This window comes from Balaenoptera musculus, chromosome 7 (assembly GCF_009873245.2).
Source record: "Balaenoptera musculus isolate JJ_BM4_2016_0621 chromosome 7, mBalMus1.pri.v3, whole genome shotgun sequence".
NCBI lineage: Eukaryota > Metazoa > Chordata > Mammalia > Artiodactyla > Balaenopteridae > Balaenoptera > Balaenoptera musculus.
Window position 1 is genome coordinate 11,610,998 of NC_045791.1, and position 25,824 is coordinate 11,636,821.

General features: G+C 51.3%; 1 protein-coding gene across 11 annotated transcripts in view; it reads left to right on the plus strand.

Moving 5' to 3' along the window:
* The window catches only part of CLASP1 (cytoplasmic linker associated protein 1), a 263,250-nt gene that overhangs the window by 216,696 nt on the left and 20,730 nt on the right, over positions 1 to 25,824 (plus strand). For all 11 annotated transcript variants that reach the window (XM_036857233.1, XM_036857234.1, XM_036857237.1 and 8 more), the window contains 5 exons: positions 273 to 379; positions 8,769 to 8,919; positions 14,241 to 14,487; positions 16,801 to 16,991; positions 18,816 to 18,944. In XM_036857233.1, coding sequence (XP_036713128.1) covers positions 273 to 379; positions 8,769 to 8,919; positions 14,241 to 14,487; positions 16,801 to 16,991; positions 18,816 to 18,944 — 825 coding nt within the window. The remainder of the gene's footprint in view (positions 1 to 272; positions 380 to 8,768; positions 8,920 to 14,240; positions 14,488 to 16,800; positions 16,992 to 18,815; positions 18,945 to 25,824) is intronic.

Consider the following 25,824-nt stretch of genomic DNA (forward strand, 5'->3'; position numbering starts at 1 on the left):
TTCACACTGTAAAGACGCAAATGCTCAGTTGTGTCTGCTACTCTGTCTGCTCTAGCTGACAGCAGTCACTACGCTTCGGGAATGCCTTGCAGGACAGCTATCCATTTTTGGTTTGTATGCACTTAAAATTGACCTTATGATTCTGGAAAAAATCACCCTGATTATGCAGAATCTGCCCATTTATTTGCATGGGGGTTCAAAGGCCGAGGGGCAAGCGGAACTGTGTTCTGTATTTATCCCTCGCGTGATGGAGCTCTTCTGCCTTCCCCCAGGGCTCTCCAAGCAACACCATTGGCCGGACTCCCTCTCGACATCCCAGCAGCCGGACCAGCCCCCTGACCTCCCCCACCAACTGCTCCCATGGGGGCCTGTCTCCAAGGTAATGCCATTTCAACAGGAGTGAAGACACTAAAGCACCCCGATGACTGTCTAGGCTACCTCTAGGTTTTTAGACCGAGCTTAATACCAAAAAGTGTATGGGTACCAGGAGCCCACAGCTCCTAGCCCTCACCCAAATCTTAACTGTGTCACTTGGGGCAAAGTGGTTAGCTTCTGTGGTGAAATGAGCGGTTTCTGCTGAATGGTCTCTGAGATTCTTCTAGCTCTAAACGCTTTCTTCTAGTACCTTAAAGATTTTAAAACTGAAAGTTACGTTTAGAGCCCTGTTTCACATAGAAAGCATTTAGAAACTCATCACCTACTCTGTAAGCGAGAGGAGCACCTACAGGTATTTGATCGTCTAACTAAACCCTTTATAATCAGTCCACACATAGTCTGGGGTAGTTTCCACCCAAGTGGCCATTCTGGGCTCACGTTTGAAGCCGAATGCTGCTCAGAGAAGGGATTGAGAACCTGAGAACTAAAACCGGGTCAACATTTTCAGACTCCTGTTGGGACCATGGGAACATTGGCCTAACAGAGTCTGAGGCAGTGACTTAGAAAGAGAAGAGAGTTTGCCTTGAGATCTTTGGATAACATTTCCCATCTGGCCAGAGCCCTTAGAAGTCCCTGCACGGTGGCTTTCATGACCCCCTGGCAGGTGCTGGAGTTTCTCATGGCCTCACTCAGAGTGGTGACCCTATAGGCCACAGCTTTTAGGAAGGAGCCAGCGGCTGGACCTGCAGGGGTCATGCATGTGTGTTTGGCTTCAAGAAATCCAGGGCTTTGGGATCACTAACAAGAATCAGGGGGCTGTGTCTTAAGGGTTGCTGACACCACGATCTTAAAATTGGAGGAAAATACCACAAGTATGCCATACCCTTTTAAGAGTTACCTCTTTAGTTGGAAGATAGCAAAATGTAAGTGCCTTCAAATTTAGATTTTTTTAATGCTCAAGACTCTTCCAAACTCCTCCATCCTTACCACTGAAGTTGTCTTCAGTTTCTCAAGTTATCATATAAATATTTTGGAAAATGTCAAATTTGTATTTTTCTCTTGGAGAAACGAAATATTTTGTATACTTAGAGTATCCTAGTGTTTATATTGCTTTATGTTTCATCCTCCTAAGGTTCCCCGGTACTGTATGTAGGTAGAATGAAGCATAGCGTTATGTTTCCAGATTTGGTCTGTGTGGTCATGGTTTCAGCAGGCTAGTATAATTAGATGCTTGAGACCAGAAACTAATGGAAACATGTCTGACTTTCCCCAAGTGTGACTCTGGCTCAGCGCACTTGTTTTTTAAATGTTAACATCTGTGTCAAAACAAACGGTTTGTCTTAAATGACCCCAGTGTTGGCAGTAAAATCATGGAGTTCTCCTCCTTGGTAGGAGAGAATTTTATGGAAAAGTTGTCTTCTCTGTAAATTGTTGGCTTTGTTTAGAAATGGTACTTCTGCAACGTTGAGAAATCTGTTCTTCCATAATACACAGTTCATACTTCTTATTTTTTAGTTATTTCATTAATAGGGTGGCACATTCTTTAGGTAATAAACAAAAGGTAAAATTAAAATGAAGTATTTTGTTATATGTGCTCATGGTCTAAGTAAAAGATTGGTGGGAGCTGCTAGCATAATCCAGCAGAGCTAAGACTTGGCTAGGTATTAAGCTTCATGGATGTCCAAATTATTTAAAAATTCTAATTTAGTTTTCCAGCTCACCATTCATTCTTAACTAGCCTGGCCTAAATTTTTACTGTTAGGGTTACAGGTGAGTGGAAGAAATGGGGAGATTTATTTTCAATCTTAAAAAATCCAAGTGTGACCTAAATATTTTCTTATCAACAAATTCTTCTTTAAGGAATTATTTAGTTGTGTAATTTCTTTCTTTCTTTTTAGACACAATATGCCCTCAGTCAGTGCATAAGTAGCCAGAATGCCCTTAGCCAACTTGAACTCAACAGGAGAAATAACTTTTCTCACAACTAGAACTGTCCAGAAGTGGGAAAAGCTGCCCCATGTCATCATATCACGGGAAATATTCAAATGGGCTACATACTTTCTACCAGGAAATTTATAAAAGGAATGAACTCTTGCACTAAATAGGAGAATGTACTGGGTTACCACATTCTAAGTAGGGATAGACCAATTCTACAGGATATAATCTCAGCTATTTTTCTGAGCGGTGCTCTTGAAACATTTATTTTCTATGACCTGCTATTTTATCTTTACCATTGGATGTTAGTTTTTTGTCCTTAAGGGGAAGAGTTATTGAGTTATTTGTTTTTAATCTAACTTTGAGTATCAAAATAAACTAGTTACTTTTTTTTTTAGTCCAAAAATTCTACACTCAGATTATGCTGGGAATAAGAAAATACTCTAATATGATGAACACATTTAATTTGATAGTTTTTAAAAAAAAATCGCTAGTGAGGAATTCATTTTTATCCACCCAGTAACATTAGAGAGGCCATAGCCAACAGGTTAGACTTTTGTGGAAATTCCATCCATCAGTCATCGTTTCTGTGAGAGAGAGGAGTCCTCCTTATTCCCAGCGAGCAAACAGATGCTTCGAGTCTTCGGGGAGAAGACGAATGGCCTGGAGTGTTCCATCATTAAACACACATTTACATTTCAGCTCATTTTACCAAGTGTGATCGATGCTAATTGAAAAACAGTTGCAAGGGGCTTCAACAATTACGTGCAGTCCGTTCCCTTTAAGATAGCAAAAGCACGTGGCCGTCCTCACTCTGGTCTGCTGTGCATTCTTGACAAACATGCCGTGGAGCGCTCAGCAGATAACCTATGTTAACCCAACGATAAAAGGCAATTTTAGGTGGATTTTACACTCGTCCCGTCAGACGATCAAGAGTGTGCACGGACTCAGAGTGGGGATCGAGCTGGAGACCCCCTCCCACAGGGAGGTGCTGGCGCATCCTCTTGGTACCCCCCTACTGGCAGGGCCCCAGTTGAGGGGGTCGCCCGTGTCCTCTTGTGCCGCTGACTCAGTGTGTGGCCTAGAGGAGGCCTTTTGGCCCTTCTGTGCCACAGTGACTGCTCCCCTCCACACCTTGTTTCCCTTATAAAATGGGGCCATTGCTGTCCGCAGGTGGAGACCAGCTCCGGACCACTGCTCTTAGGACCGCCATGAGTTCTGGGGCAGGCACGCTGCTCCGTAGGGCCCCGGGTCCTGTGGCCCCCACCCCGTGGCCTGGTGTCCCATTTGCGGTCAGCTCAGTTCACGCCCGTGCCGTGTCTCTGGGTCTGTTGAACTGCAGCAGTTGTTAGAACTCTGGTGGGGCCTTTGCACGCCCAGGTCACTTAGGGACACCTGCCAGGTGAGGAGAGCCTGTGTTCTCAGGTGCCCTTTAGTCCTCATATCAGGTCACGTGAGCAGAGGGGTTAGGTTTTTGGTTCCCCCCTCTCAGAGCCGGCCTATATGGGCCATGGCCCGTCCCCCCAGTGGTTCTGTTGTTTTCGCAGAAGGAAATACCCATCTGAGGGTCGTCCCGGTGGGGGAACGCGTTGTCCCCTGCCTGAGTGATCTGGCGGGGTGGCACCTTCCCTGAGGCTTCCTGCTCTCGTCCCTTTGGTCCCATTTGAATTAAGGCCCATGAATCCTTCTTTGGTTCTTTCTGAAGTAACCGATTGCATTATCTGCAAGTACATCTGTGTTTTTTGCATGTTAAGTGCTTGTAATTTCCTTTACACACACACAGTCCCGTACTTGGACTCTCATGTGATTTAAAAACATAAATGCAGGACTCAGAGTTGGCTCTTGCGCCTGAACGGTGCAGCGTGACTCTGGGCAGAGCTTTGTCAGGGAGAGGGGCTCCAGGACACAGAGCATAGTGCCGCCCTTGCCTGTCTTGTCTCTTTCTCTGACCCTGGTCTTCTGATCACCGCAGTCGGTTGTGGGGTTGCAGCGCCGATGGGCGGTCGAAGCAGCCAGCTCCCTTTCCTCAGCCTGACTCCATCCCCACCGCTCCCTCCCACAAGACTCTCAGGCGCCCTTACTCTCCCAGGTAACGAGCTACCTGTTCCACTTCTCTGAGGTGTCACAATATTATTGCGCTTCCAAGGTCGCCTCAGGTCTCTGGGGAAGCCTCTCCGCCGCCTCCGGCCGAGACCAGCAGGGCTAGAGCCTTGGTGAGAAGTGTGAGCAGGGGCGTGGCCTCGGCCAGACCTCTCGAGGACGCTCCGACGGTGCCCCCAGGAGAGGGGACCATTGCATCAACTGGCCACATCCACCGACATCTGCCGTTGCAGCGCTCGGCCCCTGGAAGGGGCTCGGGCGACGCGTGCCGTCAGGGCCGCGACCGTGCGCCGTGTCCCCGGCCTTATGCTCGACCGCACAGGGCTGCTCCCTCCCAAACCCGCGGTCCTCAGCCCTGCTCTCAGTGGTGTGGCCCCGTGTCCTTCCTGATGTCCCGTCCTGATGTCCCGCACGTGCTGATAGCCTGAGGACTCAGATCCAGAAAGGCAGCCCCGAGAGGTGCGCTCCCCGTGACAGCCCATAACGGGGGCCCAGCACCAGGCGGGAGAGCCGTGGGGTCCCCGCAGGCTCCCGGCCGAGTGCGACAGTGCTTTACAAAGGAGGCTCCATGGGCCTCCTACGGATTCGTGTTTGAGGGTCTCTTAGGTGCTTTTTACAAAGGTCCAAAGATCAGAGGCTCCCTTCCCTGGAGCCCTACGATTACATGAGCAGGGGACGGAGCAATCCAGCTGCCTCTGTGCTGGGTGAGATGAGTTTGCACCTTCCGTGGCAGGGCAAGGGTCAAGACGAAACAAAAAAAAGAAGTCTGTTACTTTTGAATGCCTCAGAGATAGCTTTTGCACAGAAGATTACATCCTTACTTTATGTCCTCGACACGGCGAGACTGTATGTAGTAAACAAGTCAGCTAAGTGTTTTAATAGCATCTTCCTTTGGAAACTCTCCCAGTTCTGAAAGTAGCTTCTAAAGCGTGCAGAGACTCCTGTGGTGACTGTCCAGATGCGCAGGTTGGGGCACGGGCACGTCGACAGTGAGAAGGCTGCGTCCTCAGTGTGAATAAAGCATGCCACTGCATTTGTCTTAAAGGTTAGTCATGCCTCAACGTATCAGACCGGTTGATTGACCGTCTCCCAGTACACTGACCTGTGTGCCTTACTGGGCACCAAGCTTCACCCCCAGCCAGTCTTGCCATCCGGCCACTGAGACCACCCTCCAGAGGACATCTGTTCCCAGAATCACCTTTTACACGTGTGTACAATGCTACAGCTAACGCTTCACAAACAACTGTAACTTCTGTTAACCGTCGGAGGGAGAGAGAGTGGACCAGAGACCTTTACACTTAGAGAACCTATCGGTTACGTAAAACGAAGAGGAAATCTGTATCTTTCTCTTTGCTCTTCGCCAAAACCCTATTGATTTCATGAGAAGGAACAATTATCCTCATTCCATACCTAGTATCTTTTCCCTACAAAATGACAAAGAAGAAGGTCTCAGAAGGCACACTTCCTGTCTCCAGCTTTTCTTTCCTTGGCGACCTGACCTCACGCATCTCCCCGCCTGCGCTGTGCATCCTTTCCGCAGGGTGAGGCCAGAGCCTTCTTCTGCCTCGGTGTTGGGTGCCCTGGCCCGACCTCAGGTCAGTGAGTATTGACCGATTGAGCAACTCTTCCTAATCTAAAGAACCCTGCGGAAACCTTTCTGGAGTCTAATCACAGACGCCTAGGACCTGGCCTTTAACCTAAGGGATTATACCTCCGAGCTAAAACAAGACAGAATGTGAGGGCAGGTGGCAGATTGGGGTTCACCCAACCAGGTCTCTTGTAAGCAGAGCTGCTGCCTCCCCCTTGCTGTTCCCTTGTGCGTATTGCTTGTCGGGACCACATCACCTGTGATTCCCTGATGATGGCATCCACGGGAGTGTCCTTTTTCCCTATGAAATAAGGGCTCACGGGTATTGATTTGAAAAAACGCAAATGCCAGAACGTGAAATGGCAAGGAAAGCAACATTGTCTGCTTCCCTTTAGAGGAAAAAAATGCTCTCTCTCACCTGGAGCTCACAGTTTCCACTTCATACCAAGGAGATGCTTCAAAGCTCAAGCTAGTGAGTCTAAAAGAAGTGTCCCCAGTAGATTGTGCCTGGCCGTGCACACGTTCTCCTAAATTGGAAGTCTGAGTTGGTTTATTAATTGAAAGTAAGAAGGAGGAACATTAACTGGCAGAATCCTTTATTTTCCTATTTTAAAAAGAGGCTGCTATCATGCTAAAGTTACGTGAACCGAAATGAGGTATTTTAAGAAAGTTCAGGGTAGGAATAATGGGATGAACTATATGAAACCTAACATCTTCTGAAGCGACATGGAGAATAATATTGTGACATCCCTTAAAAGCTGAACGTCCCCCAGACTTCCTGCTGTCCATCCCTCCATCCTTCCTGTTTTGTTTTGTTTTGTTTTTTTCCCTTTTGCATGGGCTATGTTACTCTTTTTGGTTGTAGTGATTAAAAGTATTTTCAGGCATCTTTTTACATCTCGTATACATATTTTTTGTTTAAGTCATATTCAGCCTTTATTTATGAAAAACGGTGTACTGGCCAGATGTATAAATGCCTTTGCTCACACATAAGCTGGTGCTGTGCTGTTCTAGAAGGGGCCGGGGAGGGGAGCGGTCAGGGGGCCCCAGTGCTCCCCAGTCACGCTTTCTTCACGCTAAAGGGGTATATTGCCTCTTAGATAACGTTATGAACTTAGAAGGGGTTGAAATCTTGAATTCTGTTCAGGTTTTTGATTCCGCTTCCTGCCAGCGTGAACATGGAGTCTTAGCTGTGAATGTGTTGAAGCTCACATTTCTTTTTGTTTGATGCCAGAGCCAGTCTTTGAGTTGGCGCGTGTTTCTGTGAGCTCTCCAAGTGCAGTTGGGGTGTCTGTGTTCTTTCATTCATCAGAAGAGAAGAGTGGGTTCTACCTGGGCCAGATTTGCAAACCTGGAGGTTGCAGGAGAGTGAATTCATCTCGCAGGGTGAATGCGTTCAGATCTTGTACTCTCGCAGGACCCACCGGCCTTAGAAAACACTCGGATCGTTACAGCCTCCAGCCAGTAGAGGTCTGGCTACTCCAAGTGAGCACTGTTCAAATCTTGTCTTGTTCATCTGCCCAAACCTTTAAAAAAAAAAAAAGTGTGTATGTTGAGGGAGAGGTTGGTAAACATTATTTGTTTTTAAGTTACAGGGAAGTTTCCTCTCAACAGAATGCACAGGGCTCGCTGAGTTGCCCTGAGGGGGGGTTCCCACCAGTGGGTAACTGGTTTCAGTTACTCCTCTTTGGAAAAACAGAAAGGTCGCTCTTCTTTAGTCCTTAATAATGAATGTTGTTGGATGCTTACTTATATACAGCCAAGGATTCTTTTCATGTCCTTGGCAATTCTCAGTATAGCTCAGGACTGTCTGCAGATTAAATTAGACCAACTCATCCGATTTTTTCTTGAATACTTTCTTGGAGCAAGTGACGTTTATTCTTTTTGAGGGAAGGTGATGGGTTTTGTTCTTAGGATCTTCTGTCTGTTTCAGTGTACTTTTCAAACATCTAAAGGTCACTTGTTGATACACTGCATTACACCAGAAGGCTGTTGAGGAGTTTTGCTTTACTTTGTGTTTTGCTGTGCTAAATGTCTGAAAGGACAACAGTTGACGTCACTTTTCTGTAAGGGACAAATATTTCTTGCTTTTTGGAGTGCTTTTAGATATTCATCTGGAAGTGTGACTCATCTTTACAAGATCTGCTTTCACTGTAAAACTCCCACTATCCGCATCTAGAAGAATTTGGTTATTCAAGCAAATTCCTGGGTTAGATGGCGTGAGAGGCTGTCAGGAGTCCGTTGGTGGATCTGACTTCGAGTCATTTTCTACTCTGGGGTTTTATTTTATAGGTTTCTGATACTGGTAAGCATAACCCAACCTTCTGAGGTCATGCACTTTGCTCCTTTAAAATTTGTGTGTAATAACTAGCTTTCTTTTCATTTATTTGTACATTTGAGACCAGTAACAACCAAACTGCTTTTTTCCATCTTCAAGATACGAAAGTTATTTTTGCACGTCCATTACCTCGTGCATCGTCACCAGTTGTCACCCTTTGAGTTCCTGCATTCTCGTGGTTCTTGTTGTTTCCCACTGGCTCTTACTGAGTGCTGATGTCATGTGTTTGGGACCAGATCTGACAAGGAAGCTGTACAATTAAATTGTCCAGTGGTGGTACTCTTAACAAAAGATGTCTTCCTTTTCATTCCAAATCACCTGAAGAAACTATAATTATGTCTTACTCCGTAAATTATTAGCAGTCGTTTTTACCCATACCTCAATTGTATGCGTGCGCCTTAATTTAAGAAATAAAATATGTTTGCTCTTCAGCATGCTGGAGTATGATACCGAGAACCTGAACTCGGAAGAAATCTACAGTTCTTTGCGTGGAGTGACAGAAGCCATTGAAAAGTTTAGTTTTCGAAGCCAGGAGGATCTGAACGAGCCCATTAAGAGAGACGGCAGGAAGGACTGTGAAGTCGTGAGTACCCGCGCGGCTAACAGGGCCGTTCATCAGTGAGGGGGCGGCCACCGCCCATGCTGGGAGAGAGCTGTGTGGCCCTTAGGGGACGGTCCTGAACGCTGACCGCGGGGATCGCTGAACTCCAACATTATTTTTATCTCGTAGTCAGAATGGTATGATTTTAAGAGGCCCAAGGCAACTTTACGAAATTGCAGTAGCCCTCAGCTATCTTGGTGAAGAATGTTAAATGCCCTCTTTCTCAGCTGGCTTTCGTTTATCCTGGACACGTTTTTGTTCCTCTGATGTGATAACAACAGTGAGCCTGCGCCCGACGCCAGCGTGGCTCTCCGGGAGCTGCAGCCTCCTACAGAGGGGCAGAGTGGCGCAGGACAGGTCTGCAGAGGGGACGATGTCACCCTCTGAGCACGGAGGCCACGAGGGCACGAGGCACTTGTCGGGGCGAGTAGGAGGTTGTCGTCTGAGAGAGGGGCCTGTGAGAAGGCAGAGGGGTGGGGGTGGGCACGGGGGGAGGGAGAGGGTGGGCGTGCCCTGGTGTTGGGGAGGCCCTGGGAAGAGAAGGGCGCTCACACCGGGGGGTGCACAGCCATCGTCCAGACTACTCTGGGGTCCCTGAAGGATCTGAAGGATCTTTAACCGGGGAAGTGGCATGGTCCCTCGCACGTCTGAGGACAATCGCTGTCACTCTGCCGTGGGGAGTGACCCCGGAGGGAGCTGGGTTGGGTAGCGCGTGAGCAGAAGCAGGAGAGCCGGGGTGTCCGGCAAGGACTGTTGAGGAGGTGCCGCTGCACCTCAGTGAGGTGATGTCACGGGGAGAGAAGGCGACGTGGACCCCTGCGGAGCGTAGTGAGCCGTCCAAGCAGGCGCAGCCACGGGCCTTCGGGTGCGCCAGCCTGGACTTGAGGCTGGCGATTTGGGCTGCAGGTGGAGGTTTGAGAGACACTGACTGGATGCTTGACGGTAACTAAAGAAAAGTAAGTGAAGTCAGCCAAGTGAGGGTAAGGGCAGAGTCCTCAGGGGCACCACCACTAAGGGGAAGGCAGAAGAAGCGGGTCAAGCAGGACTAAAGAGCAGAGGAGAATGCGGCGGCCTGGATTTGAGGGGAGCTTTCGGGAAGGGCGTTCCAGCCAAAGGGCTCTCGAGTCGGATGTGGACTGAAAGGGCTCCGCTGGATCTTTTTTTTACTGTCTGCATTAAATAGTCTATTTTAATCTAGAATATTTAAACCACACAGTTACTCACTGGTGTTTTGATGTAGGGCCAAGACCTTTTCTTTGAGATTGGGCCCCCCTCTGGACTTCCGTCTTCTTTTTCTTAAATAGCTTTCAGACCTAATCACAGTCTGCAGTTTCCAGGGTTAGTTTCTCCAGGAGCCCATTGGGTGTTGTGAGCAGAGCTGGGAGTGGACATGAGGTCACGGTGGGCCGAGGGCCGACTGGAGCACAGGCTGGAGCAAGGAGGGGCCGACGGCGGGTGTGCGGTGGGAGAGACGCGGCCCGTGTGGACAGAAGGGTGTTGGCTCTGCAGTGGCGGCAGTGGGCGATTCATGGACACGGGTCCTCAAGGACGTGGGGAGGTGGCGAGACAGGGGCCCTGGAGGAGCGGGTTGGCCTTAGCCAGGAAGGAGGGGAGCGGGCCTGTGGGAGCAGGAATTGGAGGGTGTCCACGCTGGCAGCTCTGCTGTCCGCGGGCGGCGCTTGTGCTGAGGACACGGGAAAGGCTTCTAAAGTGCACGCGAGGAACTTGGGGTTGGGTGTGGTTCTGATCAGGGAAACAGAAGTCCTGCCAGGAACAGCAGAGGCCCCAGGAGAAGCTGGGTGACGGAGGTATAGAGCCAGCACATAAAGAAAAGAAGGAAGAAGAAGCATCTTTAGCGAGAGCCACCATGAACGCTTCGGGGTGCATCTTTCTGTTCCCTTAGGTGTACCTGCACGTGTCTGTATGTGCAGGGGCGTATGGAGCGTGTTCTTTAAGGTAAAGGTGACTTCGTAGGGCGCCTCCTGTTTGGTGTAGTCTTTCCTGTGCCTTGCGGCTGGATGATAGTTCAGCGTAAGGGTATGTGCCATAGTCATGTCCTCGGTGCCCTATTTGGGAACGTTTTAAGTTGTTTCCAACTTTTCAAAGTATGAAAAAACACCGTGCCAGATGTTGAAAGGGGTGGGGAGAAGGTGGAGAGAGCAGGCCCGTACCAGGATGGGGAAGTGGGGGGTCGGGAGGGGCTGCGGGACTGGGAGGGGGTGGCAGACGGGGCGCTGACAAGTCGTGGCTCAGAGGGGCGGGGAGGGGAAAAGGAAGCGTTGAGGAAGCCCAAAGTCAGCATCTTCGCCACTCGTCACCAAATGTTAGCTAAGAAGCTGCTATAAAACTGCACTAAATTGTGCAAGAGTCAGGCACCAGCATCTCTCTGCTCAAGCTTGACCAGCGGGCCCAGTCCGGTCAGACGGAGTCCGTCAGGGCACAGGTCACATCCAGGGGGAAGGTGGGTCACACAGGCAGAGATGGACACAAACGTGTGCGTGCATCCAGCCTTCTGGGCAGTTACAGAAATCCCACAGGCGGATTCTGAGGTTCCATTTCTTTGCTTCAAGTAGAAATTAGAGCACTTGATGCCAGCAGGGACATCAGGAACGAGTGTAGTACTGATGGCCTGGAAAATTGATACGGCTCTTTTGGAGCTTAGTGAAAAGTCATATTCAGCAAAAGCGATTTTAAGTTTCATATCCTTTATCCAGAAATCTAACTTTTGGCAATCTGTGCCGAACAACAAACTTGACAAAAGGAAAGAAAGACGTTATTTACACAAAGTAGCTTATTTCAGCATTATTTATAATAGAAAGAAACAAAAACATTAAGGAAAACACAGAAGGGGAATCATGCAGTAAATCTTATTAAAACACAAGAAATAGTGGTGCGATTAAACATTATGGCTGCAAAATTTTTATTTACGTGGGACATGCTGATCCTTTGAGGAAAACAGAATACATGATGCTCTGTGCACTGTGATTGCCACTCTGTAAAGCCTGCGTGCAGATGAAGACTGGGGTAGTGTAACAGACCAAGTTAAGAAAGTACGGTGTTGTTGTTAAAAGTGATTAGTATTAGGAGTTTAGTTTCCTTTTTTCTTTTTTTTAATAAATTATTTTATTTTATTTTATTTTATTTATTTTTGGCTGCGTTGGGTTTTCACTGCTGCACGCAGGCTTTCTGTAGTTGCGGTGAGCGGGGGCGCTACTCTTCGTTGCTGTGCACGGGCTTCTCATTGCGGTGGCTTCTCTTGTTGCAGAGCACAGGCTCCAGGTGCACAGGCTTCAGTAGTTGTGGCTCACGGGCCCTAGAGCGCAGGCTCAGTAGTTGTGGCACATGGGCTCGGTAGTTGTGGCTTGTGGGCTCTAGAGCGCAGGCTCAGTAGTTGTGGTGCATGGGCTTAGTTGCTCTGTGGCATGTGGGGTCTTCCTGGACCAGGGCTCCAACCCATGTCCCCTGCATTGACAGGCAGATTCTTAACCACTGCACCACCAGGGAAGCCCTAGCTTTCTTTTTTAAATGTCTGAAGTTTTTAAACCCTTTCTCCTTTTATAAATAATCTTTTCATTATATTAATCATATATGTTTTACTTTTAGAAGAGAGTTACAAAGAGAAAAAAATTAAAATCATCCATGAATCATCTTATACCAAGAGAAAACCCCTGTTAGGTCTTATTTTGTTCATGTCTGTACACATACTATATATTCTTTTATATCCTAACAGCTATATTAGGACAAAATCTTCCGGGGGGGATGTGTAAGAGCCAGACGCATCCCAGCGGTTCCACTAGGTGTATATCCAAAGGAATTGAAAGAAGGGACTTGAACAGATGTTTGCACACCAGTGTTCAGAGCGGTGTTAGGCACAGTAGCCCAAAGGTGGAAGCAGCCCAAGTGTCCATCAACAAATAAATGGATAAACAAAACGTAATATGCACATGCAATAGAATATTATTCAGCCATAAGAAGGAATGTAATACTGACACGTTACAACATGAATGGACCTTGAAAACATTATGCTAAGTGAAATAAGCCAGACGCAGAAAGACAAACACTGTGTGATTCCATTTATATGAGGTCCCTAGAGCAGTCAAATTCATAGAGACAGAAAGTAGAACAGAGGTTACCAGGGCTGGAAGGGGAAGGGAGTTATTATTTAATAGGTACAGAGTTTCGGTTGGGGAAGATGCAAAAGTTTTGCCCAAAATATAACGTAGTGGTAATGGTTACACAACACTGTGAACGTATTTAATGTCACTGGATTATACGCGTATGAATTACATGATTGAATTTTAACATACGTTTATAAAACTACAATAAAAACCGCACAAAGGCAGAAGCGTGGGTGACAGCGGTGCACCTTGTCAGCAGCACGAGTAAAAAGTGCCACAGGGCTCACCAGGGTGGTCTGGCTGCCTGGAAATGGTTCCACCACGGTCCTACGGTCACGTGTCTGAGATGAGGAGAGTGACCGTTTTGCTCTGTCCCCTGCAGTCAGCCACACTTGCTCTGTTCCCTGCAAAGGGGGCCAGACAGGCCAGTGTGCGCAGAAGAAAGGACCTTGGGGAGGGAAGGGGGTCAGAAACATGACACAAGGGCCAGGGGCCCAGAGGTTTAACTAGTTGAAGATGAAACTCGGCGCATATCAGGAAAGACATTTTCAGACAATATTAAAGACCTGTTCTTTGACCAGTGTAAAGACCAGCTCTGAGAGTCAGAAATCCCCAAAGGAAAAGCCATCTGCCTGGGGGATGTCAGGTTCTCCATAGTGAGACGTTTCACCACTTGGGGGGAATATAGCAGGGGACTTGTGGGTGGTGGGACCACTGTAGGTCTCGAGAGGGTCGTCGGGGGAGCATTTGTCCATGGCGTTGTGTCAGGGTGTCAGTGAGAAAACCCGTCCTGTCGGTGGTGAAGGCAGTTAGTTGGCTGGGGTGTGGGTACCTGAGGTTCCTGGGGAACTGGGGGTGCCAGGTGTGCAGGCTGCCTTCTCAGGGGCTCCTCAGAATTTCACGTCACTAATCTGTCAAAAATGAGTCAAATTAGTCAGCAAATGCAAAGTAAAACAGACATTCCTTGTAAACTAATGAATGAATAGATGAGAACGTCAGCGTGTTCTGTCCACTCTGAGGTAGCTTATGAGCTAGGTATTTACAAATGGAGGCACTAACAACCGTCCTTTTGTCAGTGGCCAGACTTCAAGTGAGAAATCTCTGGCTCTCCTAATAATTCTGAAGATTTAAAGAAAAAGTTTGAGACAAGCACTGGAAAGGAACTGACAGTGTGCTGTGCCCCAGGTGTCCCGCGACGGTGGCATCACCTCCCCCGCCACCGAGGGCCGGGGCGGCAGCGACGCAGTGGAAGGAGGCCGGACGGCTCTGGACAACAAGACCTCCCTCCTCAACACCCAGCCCCCGCGCGCCTTCCCGGGGCCGCGGGCGCGGGACTACAGCCCCTACCCCTACTCGGACACCATCAGCACCTACGACAAGACGGCCCTGAAGGAGGCCGTGTTCGACGACGACATGGAGCAGCTGCGAGACGGTCTGTCTCTCCCGGTGCCACTCCCCCCCCCCCTCCCCACCCCACAACCAGGGCAGCTCCGGGCACGCGAGGGTGGACTGGGGGCCTGCTCTGCTCGGTCGTCTGGGCGCCTGGGCGCGGGGGCACACAGAGGACCCACGGGGAAGGCCTTGCGAGGAACCACGACCCGGGCGGCAGTGAGAGCGGGGCCTGGGCAATGGGGCACCTGGGTGCAGCCTCCGGTGTGCGCTTTCCCATCCCGCGCTGTGGCCAGGAGGCCCGGAGCCCTGCTGGGTGACTTCCCGCTGCTCTCTCAGCAGCATTTGAGCCAGGTCTCCCGAGCTGCTTGTGTCACCTTCAGTCCTGTAGGTGGGGAGGGGATCTAACCTGCCCTGGGCACCTGCGTGGCGTGTGCTGGCTGCTGAGACAGGGATCATTCCCATCGTACGGGTTAGGAAGCCGAGGTCTAGAAAGGTGAAGTTACTGCCCCAAGTATAATCACACACTTGATATGGAGCAGAACTGGTCTGGGTTTTTTTCTGACTCTTGTGTTAAGACCAGTGTCCATTACTGAGTAACAAGTGAGTGAGTACACATTGCTATGAAGTATTTTTATCAGGAAGTTATTTTTTTCTCTTTTCACCTCACTGGCATGTTCGTGTGTTTTAGTTTATTTCAACTTAGTAATTAATTTAAAAAATCTTATATATGTATACTTTGTTTCCAAGCCTGCTATGTTATGTTGTTTTCAATTTTGAATGAAGAATTAGATTAGAACCTTAAATCAGAATTCTAAGCAGTTAGCATTCAGTGAAGGCCTGCTGTGTGTCGCGAAGGCTGTGGCTTGCCAGGGCTGGCTGTGCAGGGGAGCGAGACACGGCCCCGGCCCCAGAGCGCCAGGCCCGCCAGGGGAAACAGGCTCATCGTGGTGGCAGACGTAGCGGCGAGGGCCGCGTTAGCGGTGGCTGCTGGATCCAGGGGAACACGGAAGGAAGAAAGCTGCGTTCTCAGTGGATCAGGCAGTGACGGGAGCCTAGGACAGAAGGGGAGGCCTTCCACGGTCTGAAAGCACAAGTAGCTTCAGGGGCTTGAGCGCGTGACCCCTTGGCTGTTGATTGCTACTTGCTGGTGGGGAGCAGGTCGGTCTGTACCCAGCCGTCCGTCTGCTGGGCAGGAGGCTGGTGGTGGAGGGTTGACTTGGACTTGCGCTGCCTAGGAGTTGTGGACCGTTGCCTTTCTTTGCTCATAGAGCTGGCACAGCGTTTAACTTACCCAGTTGTTGGTCTTGTTTAAGACAGACTGGAGATTGGGATGTTGGCTGTAATTTATACACCAACTGTATGCTAAAAGGCTTAAAGGAAAAGGTGGGATGGCAGGGGCGGAGTTGAGAGGGTTCTTGAAGACGTCACCTTTCTGATTCTTAGAAGCTAAAGAAATATGTGAGTACAAATTTAGGTTCCTAATGATCTGTCTTTGTTTTTTCATCCTTTCTACTTAAAGTGAATATTCAGAGTTGAGGTCTCTTAAAACAGGGGTCCCCACCCCCTGGGCCGTGGACCGGTACCAGTCCGCGGCCTGTTAGGAACTGGGCCGCACAGCAGGAGGCGAATGGCGGGCGAGTGAGCGAAGCTCCGTCTGCTGCTCCCCATCGCTCACATGACCGCCTGAACCATCCCACCCCCACCCCCCCCGCCCCGGTCCGTGGAGAAACTGTCTTCCACGAAACCGGTCCCTGGTGCCAAAAAGGTTGGGGACCGCTGTCTTACAAGAACATGGAAAGAGAAAGGATATGCCCCTCTGCCATATAAACCACAGCCAAGTCCCCGCAAGCAGTTACGCTACGTGATGTTGGCAGGCCTGGCGGTCTGTGAATGGACTGTCCGTGGGTAGCCTAGACACCACGATCCGTGTTTGTTTACACTCTGGACGCTCAAGAAGGGAATGGGGATGAGTGGATCAGACATGGTGGTGGAGGGCCTGGAGGAAACTGCGCCCAGCGGGTCTGAGGGTAGTGAGGGTGTTCCTGGCAGGGCCTGGCTGAGGACGGTTGCAGGGAGCAGAGTTGGGAGGAAGACGATGCAGGAGAGGCTTTGTGGGGGTTCCTCCTCTTTGTCTGAAATAGGAGGGAAAGAGGCCGGTCAGGTCGGGAAGGGCACTGCGTGTTGGTCCCGGAGCACTAGACACCTGTTCTCACCCGTTTTCACAGTTTACCTGGCGAGGTGACCTGCTGGGGGTGTGACGTGAAGCCGGCGCCCAGCGTGGGCCGCAGGCCTGTGGGGACCTCCTGGAGTCAGGAGGGCGGGGGTGCTGAGCATCTGTCTTGTGTCCCCCAAGTGCCCATTGACCACTCGGACCTGGTGGCGGACCTCCTGAAAGAGCTGTCCAACCACAACGAGCGAGTGGAGGAGCGCAAGGGCGCCCTGCTGGAGCTGCTCAAGATCGCGCGCGAGGACAGCCTGGGCGTCTGGGAGGAGCACTTCAAGACTGTCCTGCTGCTGCTGCTGGAGACGCTGGGGGACAAGGATGTGAGCAGCCCCCCTGCCTCTCCCCTCTCTCTCCCCTCCCCCTCCCTCCCCCTCCCTTCCCTCTCCCTCCTCCCTCCCCCTCCCCTCTCTCCCCTTCCCCCTCCCTCCCCTCCATCCCCTCTCTCCCCTCCCTCCCCTCTCTCCCCCCCTCCCCTGCCTCCCCTCTCTCTCCCCCCTCCCTCCTCCTCCCCTCCTGGGTGGCCAGGCCTGGGCCCACGGCTCCCCTCCACTCCTGTGCTGTGCTTCCTGTTGGCACCAAGACGGCTTTCAGGTTTTCTGGCCCCAGTCAGTTAGCGGAGACAGGCCCCACCCTGGCCTCCACGCAGGTTTTTCTGTAATTGGGTTTGTAGTCGTTGAGGGAGACGTGCTCCCTCTTTGGTCCCTTTCACAAAATTTCTTAAGACTTTTCTAGTGTAGAACGTGGCTTGTTTTTTTACGATGGGGTTTTCTTCCTTAGGAGTTTTATTTATGCTTCACGTGCAGTTGAGAAATCAGGCTCATTTTTGGGAGACCATACTAAACCCTACTAAACGCACCTTCCCTGGGGCTCTGTGTTGGTTCACCCCTGCACTGTTAACAGTTCCAGCGACAGGTCCCAGAAGCAGAGATCATTACTGTTTTCTGTGATCGTGCATCGTTATTTTTAAAGGAGAAGGCCGTCTCCACGCGGTGACACTTGCATGTGACTCCTCGAGGGGCGAGCACCCTGATCAAAGGCCCACCTCCCCCGGCCCGCGGTGCGGCCACTCCCTTGTGCGTGTGGCAGCAGGAATAAATGTTAGGACTTCCCTGGGTTAAAGTCGGGAAGTAAAACTCCATCTCTGTGCTCCGGGCTTCGTGTAGGTCAGCAGAAGCACAAGTACAGTAAGTGTGGTGAACAGCTCAAGGGGTAGGGCCAGACAGATTTCGAGCAAGTTGGGCACGGCCCAGGGCAGAGGTCGTGCCCGGGTCACGTTGATGGTGACCTTAATGGAAGACAGGTGAGCAGAGGCTGGCAAATGACACGGTGACTCCAGTTGCTGTCTGGTGCTTAGGGACGCATGGTTTGGTGTGGGGTGAATCAAGGTAGAAGAACGGCGATGAGAGACCTGTATTCGCTTTTCTTAAGACAAAGTACCTGTTGGCCCCTGAAGCACTTCTAGTGGTTGGCTCTGTCAGGAGGAGAAACGATGTCACGGAGAGGGCAGGGGACGGTGTGTGAGCCTGTGGCCGGTGCGGGTGAGCGGCAGAGAGTCAGGATGTTCTGTTTGGTGTAAACCCCATTCTCTGTTGTTGAGATTAGGGGTCTGTTTGGAATGGCTTTCCTCCAGACACATGACTCGGGCCTCAAGCAGCTGGAGTTCTGTACACGTTCCCCTCCCCCATGACCTGCTCAGTAGAAGGTCAGGAATATCGGCAGGTCTCCCACTGACCTGAGAGAGTCCACTGTCTGACAGGTCGTGTCGATGAAACGTGTAGGTGCCCTTTACGTGTAGGTGTCCTTTTACACAGTTTACAGATACACACCTGAGCCTCAGAAAATCTGGAGCCGCCCCCCAGGAGACTGATAATGAACTTATCAGTCGTCCTCATTGGTCTCGTTCAGGAAGCCTTCCTGGGGTCCCTCTCAGGTGCCGGGTCCCGGGATGTCCCCGCAGGCACAGCGCCCGCCCTCGTGGAGCCGGCCGTCCGGGAGCCTCCGTCCAGGAAGCCTGGCGTCCGTGTCGCGGTGCCTGCGGGGCGCCAGGGACCCAGGCCTGGGAGCCGGTCTCGGGGCCCCGCTGGCCGTGTGCGCAGGGAGGCGCCGCGTGGCGTTTGCTGACGTCCGTCTCTCCTCTGCCCCAGCACTCCATCCGCGCCCTGGCACTCAGGGTGCTGCGGGAGACCTTGAGAAGCCAGCCAGCAAGGTTTAAACACTACGCGGAGCTGACGATCATGAAGACGCTGGAAGCCCACAAAGACTCGCACAAGGAGGTGAGCCAGCCTCCGGCACACAGCCCTGCCGCCGCGGGGTCTGAGCAGCGCTGCGGGCCCGGCGCCCCGCAGGTCCCCGGCGGCAGGGCTCTCCGAGCCTCGTCCGGGCGGGTCTGCCCTTCCCCTGCGGTCAGGGTGGGGCTGGAGACGCGCGAGCCTCGCTCTGGGCCCTCGGCCAGGCTCCCTCACCCGCAGGCCCCGCTCTCCTCGGGGGGATGTCACCCCACGCCACCCACGGGAGAGCTAGGTGAGGCCGGCGCGTGCGGGCGGGCGCCCCCCACGGGCCCGCGGGACTGGAGGCGGCCCGCCGGCTCTGGGGGCTCCCAGCTCCTCGGGCTCCCGTCACGGGGCAGGGAGGGCGCGGTTCTGGGCCCGACGCGTGTGCGCGCAGAGGACAGTCCTCGTCCAGTCGCTTGCTGGACTGTCCCGGGGCCTGCCGCCCGCGGTCCTCTGCGTACCGAGAGATGAGGGGTGGGGTGGGCGGAGCGTCCTAAAGGGACAGTGGTTTCAGGGACGCCTGCCAGTAAAAGGCACTGTGGCAAACAACCGTCTAGTTCCAGGTGTGGAAAACTTAACATGGTGCAACAGTGGGTTTGACCCCGAAGTGAGACATAAGCACATGTCAGCTGAATCTTCTGGCTCCCGTGTGACTCTCGCGAGCACAGCCGTGGATTAAAGGAACTGTGATTAGAGCAGTTCTTCTCTTCACAGCGAGCGAGAATCGGACCCTGAATCGTGGCCTTTTCCTCTGTTCAGCAGTTACGTGGCTACTGAACAGAGACCCGGTCTGGCCCCCTCAGGTTCCCACCACGACTGCAGGCTCAGCGAGGTTGAGGGCGTCCCTCTGTCCGGGCATCTCTCCACCCAGCATCCTAGTGCCACACAGGTGCATGAGTGACGGTGTGTGTGCAAACCACTCACTCACACTTCCGGGATCCAGCTGGGTTGCCTGGTGGCGACAACACCCACTCATGTTCGAACAAAACGCTTTCCACTTCAGATAACTCATTTGAAAAGTGTGAGGACCGGGTAAGCTAACAGTAGTCACCATAATTATTCCCAGGTGAGGAAGAGGGTCCAGGAGGTCCCGTCCTTTGTCAGGTGATGCACACGTGGCAGTTCCTGGCAGAACCAAGATGTGAACCAGGTCGTGTGTCTTTTAAGGGGCAACTGGTCTGTGCTCTTTTTTTTTTTTTTTTTTTTTACCATGATAGCTTCTCCTTAATGAGAATACATGATGAAAAAAACGACATGAAATGGATGTTCTTTTACATACATACAATGTCAGTTGTTTTCAGAGGGGAGGACATATTGAGACTGTGACACTGAGGTGAAACAAAGCCACCTGCACGGTGTGGCAGTCACTAGCCGTCCCCTGGGCAGACGTCTGTCTTTACAGTGGCCGTCCTGATCGTAACCTTCAGGACTTGGACGGTGGACCCGGAGAAGTATACGTTACCAGAAGTTGCTCTTTACGTGAGGGATCTTGTTGTTTTCCCCTGCAAAACGATAGACTGTGGAGAGAAAGTTCTTAGCTGTGAAGTCCTTTAGGTTGCGTAAGGGACGCAAGCAGAAAATACCTGCTGCTTAAAGCAAACGTAGCAGCACTCGGTTGCCATGGAATTCTTGTAACCCAAGGGTCTCCACGCTGCTGTCACTGACTTCCTGATAAGCCGGTGGAGGAAACACTGTGCTCTGAAATGAGTGCGGTTACTGGCAGGCCTCCCCTGCTTTGCATGCTTTCAGACTCACCTTGACTTGGTGCCCTTGTCGTTTTCCTTATGAAACTTCACGCTCTCACTTTGCCAGAAGCTTCTAACTTGGGCACCTGTATGTTTGGGTGTTCGGTATGGTTTTTGTTTTTGTTTTTCTTTTCCTTTAAAACTCTTCTATGTGGTCTTTCTCCGGCTTGGCCAATCCGCTTTTGTTTTTAGGCCGGATCGTTAGACGCGCAGGGTCTGTCTGGTAGCTGTTGTGCTGGCATATCCCACACGGTATGTCTCTAGTCGCTACGTTTTCTCGTCAGCACATTCAAACATCATTCCCACATTTATTGACTGGAAAGGAGCCGAAGTGTTTCTAGACCCGGTTACTAGTCAGACAGGGGCCAGTCTCTCTTCCCGTCTGATTGGGACTCCCAAAGTGTGCTCCTCCCGGCGACAGCTCTGGGAACCTCCTTCTCGTTACAGCTAGTTGGTTTTGTGTTCACAGGCAAAACCCAGGCTTCGGCAGATGAAGGAGGTGGACCGGCAGGTGGACACAGAGCGGCTGTGAGAGCCCTTGTCACCAGACATGTCCTTCCTTGGCCACTGTGGCAGGGGGGGGCCCCGCCAGCGTGCGCACTGTAGTTCTGGCCGCGGGGCTGTAGCAATGAAGCACTTCTTGAAATGCAGTTTCTATAAGTTGAAAGGTGTCCTAAGGCCCGTAGGGAAGATGCATAAAGCAGGGCTGAGGATAAGATGGCTTGTTTGTCACCCGATAAGCCAGGGACTGTGTTCCCAGGGTCTTTAACAGGAGCTATGAGTGCAAAACACTGTTGTCACACGCTGAAATGTGCCAGGCACTAAATCTGTCTCAGGCATCGTTCATCATAAGCTAACGGAGATGTTTTACAATAAGCAAGATAGAGGATTCGGGTACCGGTTTAGAGTTTTTATTTAAAAAGTTGGTACTGGGACTTCCCTGGCAGTCCAGTGGTTCGGACTCAGCGCTTTCACTGCCGAGGGCCTGGGTTTGATCCCTGGTCGGGGAACTAAGATCCCACAAACCTCACAGCGTGGCCCAAAAAGTAATTAAATAAATAATTAAAAGTTGGTGTTTGTCAGGTTAGACAGTTTTCATATTTCCTATTTGAATAAGTAAATCTCTTTCATTGTCTAGCTCCTTATTTTTATCTTTTTAGTAAATAAAATTTGCTATTGAGTTTCAGTAGCTCATTAATGAAGTTACTATGGTATACCGTAGTGTTAGCTTTTAGCAAACATCCGAAGGGGTGAAGGCCTTGATAGTGACCTTTTAAAATCTTACGCCCCCTTTCTGTTTTTCAAGAAACTACTCCATTAATGTTAACACTTCTTATCTGAGAACTTGAAATCCGTTTGTTGGGGCTGGTACAGAATCTCTCCTTCAATGATTACGAGAAGATTTAGAGCTAAGAAAGAGCACTGATACTTCGCATGCGATTCTGGGGTCAGTGGGAGCACGAATCTAGAGGGGAAAGCCTGGTTTTCGGTGCAGCATCCGACCTCCAGCCCAGCTGTCAGTTTGATCCCTGCTGTCTAAGCCTGTGTAGCGTGGCCGCCTCGACAATCGGATGTGGGACATGGAAGCATGCTTCTAACACCATCAGGCACTGTACCAGTATTGCTACGTAAAGCCGTCTTCAGACATCCATACCGTCTCAGAGGCACTCGTTTCAGTAGCTGCTGCTCCCAGGCACTGCGGCTTACACGCGGTACCCAGAGTGCTGGGGTCCTTGCTCGACGTTCTGTTTAAACTTGAGAGAAGCACCAACTCTGTTTCTTTGAGGATGTTCTCTACTTGAGACTTTTTGCTGACTTCGGCCACGTTAATGAATATTCCATTACATTTTCCTGTTAAAAAGAGGAAAATATCAGCTTCGTTTTATGTCACTCCAGGGGGTCACCAGACGTTTCTTGCCCCACAGCAGTCTTGGTGTTTAAGGCATCAGAATCCAGCCTCAGGTGGTTTGGCTTGTTTGGGGAAGTTTGAGTCTCAGGTAAATATAAAACAACCACTGTTATGTCTCCCGGCGTTTTATTTTGAAATCATTTCTAATTAATTTTATGTTTTATGATTGCAAGGAATTAAAAAAGCAAAGCCAGACTAAATTTATTTTAAAAATAGAACTTTTCGGGGACCTCTTGGCAAATATCACAGCCTGAGCAAAGCAGCGGTGTGTCAGAGAGAAGGCACTTTAGCGAGCTGACGTTCTGCTTCAAATACCAGTTAAAATCACTCTCTGACCATGGCTCAGCCAGGCCCCCTGCATCTGGAGTGGCCCTCAGAAGCCTCTCGGGGCAGCGGCCGTGTGTCAGTGGGTTCTGAAGAACAGTGCATTGTGTGAGCGTGGAAAGATTATTTCACCTCTCTGGACCTTGGGTTCTCTGATCTGTTAGCCCAGGGAGTGGACTGCATGCTTATCTGTGTGTCATCCGGCCTCAGGATAATGGAGGAGGCTGCTGAGTAACAAACCTCAACCTTTCTAGATTCTAAGTCTCCGGTCTTCTTTGGGCCCAGTCTTGGGATATGGCCAGAGGCCCTATTTCCTTTGTAACCTTCAGCCTTTTAACAAAAAGACAAAACCAGAGACCTGTATAGGCATTTAAAAGGTCAAAGTTGCTGACACTCGTAGCACAAACTGGTAAATGTTCCATTATTGGGCGGGTCGCAGGGTGGTGTCAGACCTAAAGGAACTTACGGTTTCGATGACGTTAGAGCAGAGGAATCCACGTGGGGTCCAGAGAGAAGTGCGCTGGGAGTCTGCTGGCAGTGAGCCAAGCATCGAGGCCCAGGGAAGGGCCTCGGGCCGGGAGGACACGCCTGGGCCAGACCGGCTGGACCCGCCCCCCCACAAGTGGAGGTGCCATCGCCCACCCTGCGGGGTGGTTGGGACATGCCAGGCACGGTGTCCAGTCCTGAGTGGCGGCGGCCGCTGCCCCACGGTTACTCAGGGTGAGGGGACACGGCACCTCCTTTCTGGTGGACCCAGCCTCCTAGGACCAGCCGTGACGCCTGCCCTTTAGCTCCCGGAGCCTCAGAGCGTCTTACTAAGAGAGGAAACTCGTCTGCAGAAAGCAGTCGAGGGGCCCTTGTTTAACGTCAGAACCCTGGAGTCTGGAGACTTGGGTCCTCATCCAACTTTGGCCAGTCCTGTGGCTGGGGACGGGACGCAGCTCTGGACGCCGGAAGCGCTGGCACCCGGGGTGACCTGGGACGCCCTGCGAGGCCCGCCCTGCAGGGCTGGCCTCAGAATCAGGGCGGCGAGGAGGCTGGCGCTGTGAACACTGAAGACACTGGCTTTTATCCTCTTCCAGTGAAGAAATAGACCAGTTCTGAGTAGAATTGTGGCTGAGGTTTTTCAGTTTTACGTGAAGCAGACATAACCGCATTTCTCAAAATATATCTCAGAAGGCTATCGAAATTTGGGTGAATAAACTTTGGGCTGTGTCTCTGGGCTCCCGCGTCGGCTGAATCTCTCGGTATCTCCGCTGGAGGGGCCGTCCCACTCCCACACTTGAGGCCGGGAACACCAGGAGTTGATGGATCTGGGAGGCGCGGAAGAGGAGCTCTGTGCGCGGCCCACCTTCCGCCTCCCAGGCTCCTCCGAGGGGCCAGCCAGCCCGGCGCCCGAGGCGTCCTCCAGGGCGGGGACACGGCCCTCGTCTGGGCACCCACCCTGTGACTCCGCGGCACTGTCCCCCATCGGCCCCGATTCTACCCCTTGGGGTGGGACAGAATAAGTCTCCCACCTCCGAGCCTTACCGCGTTCCAGATGGTGTTGCCCTGAATGTGCTTCTCCAGGGCGGGGGGTGTGACGGCCGTGTGGTCGGAGACCATCCGAGCAGGCTCTACCATCTGAAATTGTCTGTGTGCGTTTTCCAGGAGAAAGTCCTCGTCAGCGAGGTCTGGGAGATAAGGTTTCAAACTGATGTAAGCATTCTTGACTCGCATCCCCCCTCATTTTACTGATGAGGGAAACTGAGGCCCAGACAGTAGAAGAAACTCCTCCCACGTTCACCTCACTAGTTGATGGCAGAGACGGGTCCCCGAACTTGGACCCTGAAGCTTGTTGCTTTCCTCCCCCCGTCCTGTGGTGCCGGGCCCGGCAGACGGGGGACTCGCGTGCTGGGTTCAGGTCCCGGTGGCGCCCGCCCGAGCTGGCAGCAGGCGGAGCAGGGCTGCCCACACCCCTGCCCCGCCCCACCAGAGACACAGCCTCCCCCCCACGGTGGGCGCACCACGCTGGTGGGCACACGCCGGGCACCTGGCCTGGTGGGTGAGGCCTCCCCGGCCTTTGCCAGAAGGTGGCGCCAGCCTCTCCCTTCGCTTTTAAATGATCGGGAGCCATGGTTCCTGAACACCCTCTGGCTGGCTGGCTGGCTTTTAGTCAGCCGGTTAGGCTGCCGCGTCGGTGACAGAGCCCAGTCAAACCCTGTGAACTTAAAACACGCCATCCAAATTTTGACAGGTTCTGTGCTCTCAAAGAAACCTTATCTTTAAGCAAACATTCGTCAATATTCTGAGTAATGATCTCATTTTTTAAAAAGTTAGATAAGGAAATTATGCTTTTCCTAGCTAGACACTGTTACTTCACTAACTTTGAGAAAGCAGAATTCCTGTGTTTCTTACCAGACTGCAGCAAAGTCAGCAGAATTGGAACAGTCTTGGTCACTGGGGGTAGCTGAGAGCCCAGAAGGCTGCCTGATCCCCTTGCTCTCATCAGCATCCCCGCCCCCTTGGAAAACATCTTTGCCGCCTCTGGCCACCTTGTCTGCTAGACAGTGCTGTCCTCCTTTCTCTCTGCTGCCCGTGTTTACTTTTGCTCTCTGTTTGCTTACACTTACAATCTTTGCTTCTTATGTTACACAGAATACAGGGGCAAAACCTAAAGTTCACCCTTAATCCAGCAGCGGGCCAGTCTCTGGGAGCTTGGCATGTAGAGGGAAGTTGAGAACACCGACCCGCCTTGCCAAAAACAGCATCTGTCTTGGGAAACTTGTTCTAACCTCAGTGAAAGAGGGGGCCTCAGACGGACCGTCTTAAAGCGCAGCTTCTGGCATTTTCTTTTCAGGCATTTTCAGAAAACCTACATTTGATTAAATGCTTCCTGCAAGCGACCTCAAGAATTCGTGGAGTT